Here is a 2,500-nt window from a genome sequence, read left to right as displayed (position 1 = left end):
ATATATATATAATATCCTCGTAGATGAAGGGTTATCCATGTGTGTGTGTGTGAGGTGTGTGTGTGTGTACGAGTGCGCGCGTGTGTAATCCAGATGTATTATTCACAATGCTGTGTGTTTATCACGATAACTAACAATTATACAAAGATCTATGTATTTATCATTACTATAATTCTAGTAAATACATAAGGCAGAATAAGCAAAATAAGAAAAACTAAGACAATTTAAGACAGGACATGAGAAGCAAAGACATAACAAGACAAAACGAGACAAGAGAGGACAAGACAGAACAAGACAAGAAGAGACAGTAGAGGAGCAGATAAGTGAATACAAGACAATACAGGGCAAGACAAGACAAGACAATATGGGAGTAGTCAAGGCAACACAAGACAGTATCGGGCAAGAAGGCCTAGAGACTCTAGACGGGAAATAAGAAGACAAGACAGGACAGGAGAAGACAGAACAAAACAGAGCAACTCTGGACAGGAGAATGCAGAGTAAGACAATATAAGACAAGTCACGGCAAGACAAAACAGAAAAAAGACAGATAAAAACATGACGGGAAAAGATAAGACAAGTCAAAACAATAAAAAAAGGCCAGACACTGCAAAACAGAGAGTAACGAAAAACATGCAAGAAAAGACAGAACAAGACAGGATGAGTCAGGAAAAGACAGGAAAAGACAAGACAAGACAAGACAATACAGGGCGAGACGGGAAAAGACAGGACGAGACATGAGAAAGAAAGAAAAAGAAATGGCAAGACAGGGCAAGACAAGACGAGACAAGACAAGAAAAACAAGACGATACATGAGAGAGGACAAGACAGAAGAGAAAACAAGGCAAGACAGAGCAAGACAGAAGATAGAACAAGAAAAGACATGACAAAACAAGACAGGACAAGAAACGACATGACGAGGATAAGACAAGACAAGCGAAGACAAGACAAGCAAAGACAAGACAAGCGAAGACGAGACAAGCAAAGCCAAGACAAGCAAAGACAAGACATGGAAAGACAAGACAAGACAAGACAAGACAAGATAAGACAAGCAAAGACAAGACAAACAAAGACAGGACAAGCAAAGACAATACAAGACAAGTGAAGACAAGACAAGCGAAGACAAGACAAGACAAGACACTGACCACGGCGGCGGGAACGTAGGTGGGGATGGTTTCGAAGTACTGGAGCGACGTGGTGTAGGATCGAAGCACGAAGTAGATGATGAGGTAGAACGTGCCCAGGAGAACGGCCGACGTGCCGCACGTTCCGCACAGGAGAACGTACTTCCGGTTCCAGCTCTTGTACCACGGCCGGGACCGGTCTGCAAAGAGAGAAAGAGAACGTAAGAATGGAGGTGCCTGCAAGGGACCATATGGCCTACACTAGGCAGTTCCGTGCCCTTTACCAGTCCTGTCATCTTCTTCCATAAAGTTACCTCATCTTCACTTAAGACAGCATAAGAACATAAGAATGGGGAGGAGACTGCAAGAGACCATAAGGCCTACACTTGACAGTTCCATGTCTCTTACCACCTGCCATCCCCATCCATAAAGCTATCTCATTTTCTCTTACAATAACAATTAGGTTCAGTGCTCACTACCTGGTTACTAAGTCTATTCCATTCATTAATCACTCTATTGGTACACGTAATTCCTTCTTAAATTTAAATTTGTCCAAAATTTAAAACCATTACTGCGAGTTCTGCCCTGCTGTCTTAATATGATGACCTTGCCTGCGTCACTCTTGCGAAGGCCCTTGACTAAGGGAAAGTGGGGGAATGGCTAGGAGAGAGGTTTCGTTATTCTTAACCAAAGATCCTGAAAATCATATGAGCATATATGTTCTCCAAAGAGTGTATATATATATATATATATATACCGACCGGTATAAGAAGAGCCCCATACCGACATTTGTGGAGTTAATCAACAACAGGAAATAACAATGTTGTACAACTGGGGTATTCCTTAGCTTACTGTTTTTTTTTTCTAATGCTTGTAACAACATCTTTACACTGTTATATTCTATGATTTTATAATTCTGTAGGCTGTATATTTTCAGCAGTAATGCTGCTATATTCAATGAACCGTATATTATTATTATTATTATTATTATTACACATACACACACAACCAGAAGTGTGCGCGCACTCACAATAGATAAATAAATCTAGAATATAATTATGAGCCAAATCTAATTAATCTATATTTTACTGGTTTAACTCCCTTCCGTTCTGGGTGGTACTTTTCCTTTTAACCCAACTGCCTCCAGGCGATTTTATTCAGTTGCAGGCGACCCCTACGGAACTCCGTTTGAGCTTTTGTTTCTCCAGTCGCCAGGTGATTTTATTCAGCTAAAAGGGTCACACCACAGTAAAAAGATAAATTTTGGAGTCCCGGCTGGCTCAGAGGACGCGTTATGGCTTTATGTCTGGGTGTGACCTGAGGTCAGACATGAAAAAAACAAATAAATAAAAAATAAATAAAAAACAACAAAAACAATA

The 2,500-nt window shown here is 40.4% G+C and overlaps 1 protein-coding gene across 1 annotated transcript in view; it reads right to left on the bottom strand.

Moving 5' to 3' along the window:
* The window catches only part of LOC143037370 (uncharacterized), a 108,469-nt gene that overhangs the window by 93,782 nt on the left and 12,187 nt on the right, over positions 1 to 2,500 (bottom strand). The window contains exon 2 of the mRNA XM_076205508.1: positions 1,143 to 1,321. Within this exon, the coding sequence (XP_076061623.1) occupies positions 1,143 to 1,321 (179 nt within the window). The remainder of the gene's footprint in view (positions 1 to 1,142; positions 1,322 to 2,500) is intronic.

This window comes from Oratosquilla oratoria, chromosome 22 (genome assembly GCF_046742065.1).
Source record: "Oratosquilla oratoria isolate Oo_2021 chromosome 22, ASM4674206v1, whole genome shotgun sequence".
Lineage (NCBI taxonomy): Eukaryota > Metazoa > Arthropoda > Malacostraca > Stomatopoda > Squillidae > Oratosquilla > Oratosquilla oratoria.
This window is presented reverse-complemented; position numbering and strand designations above follow the sequence as displayed.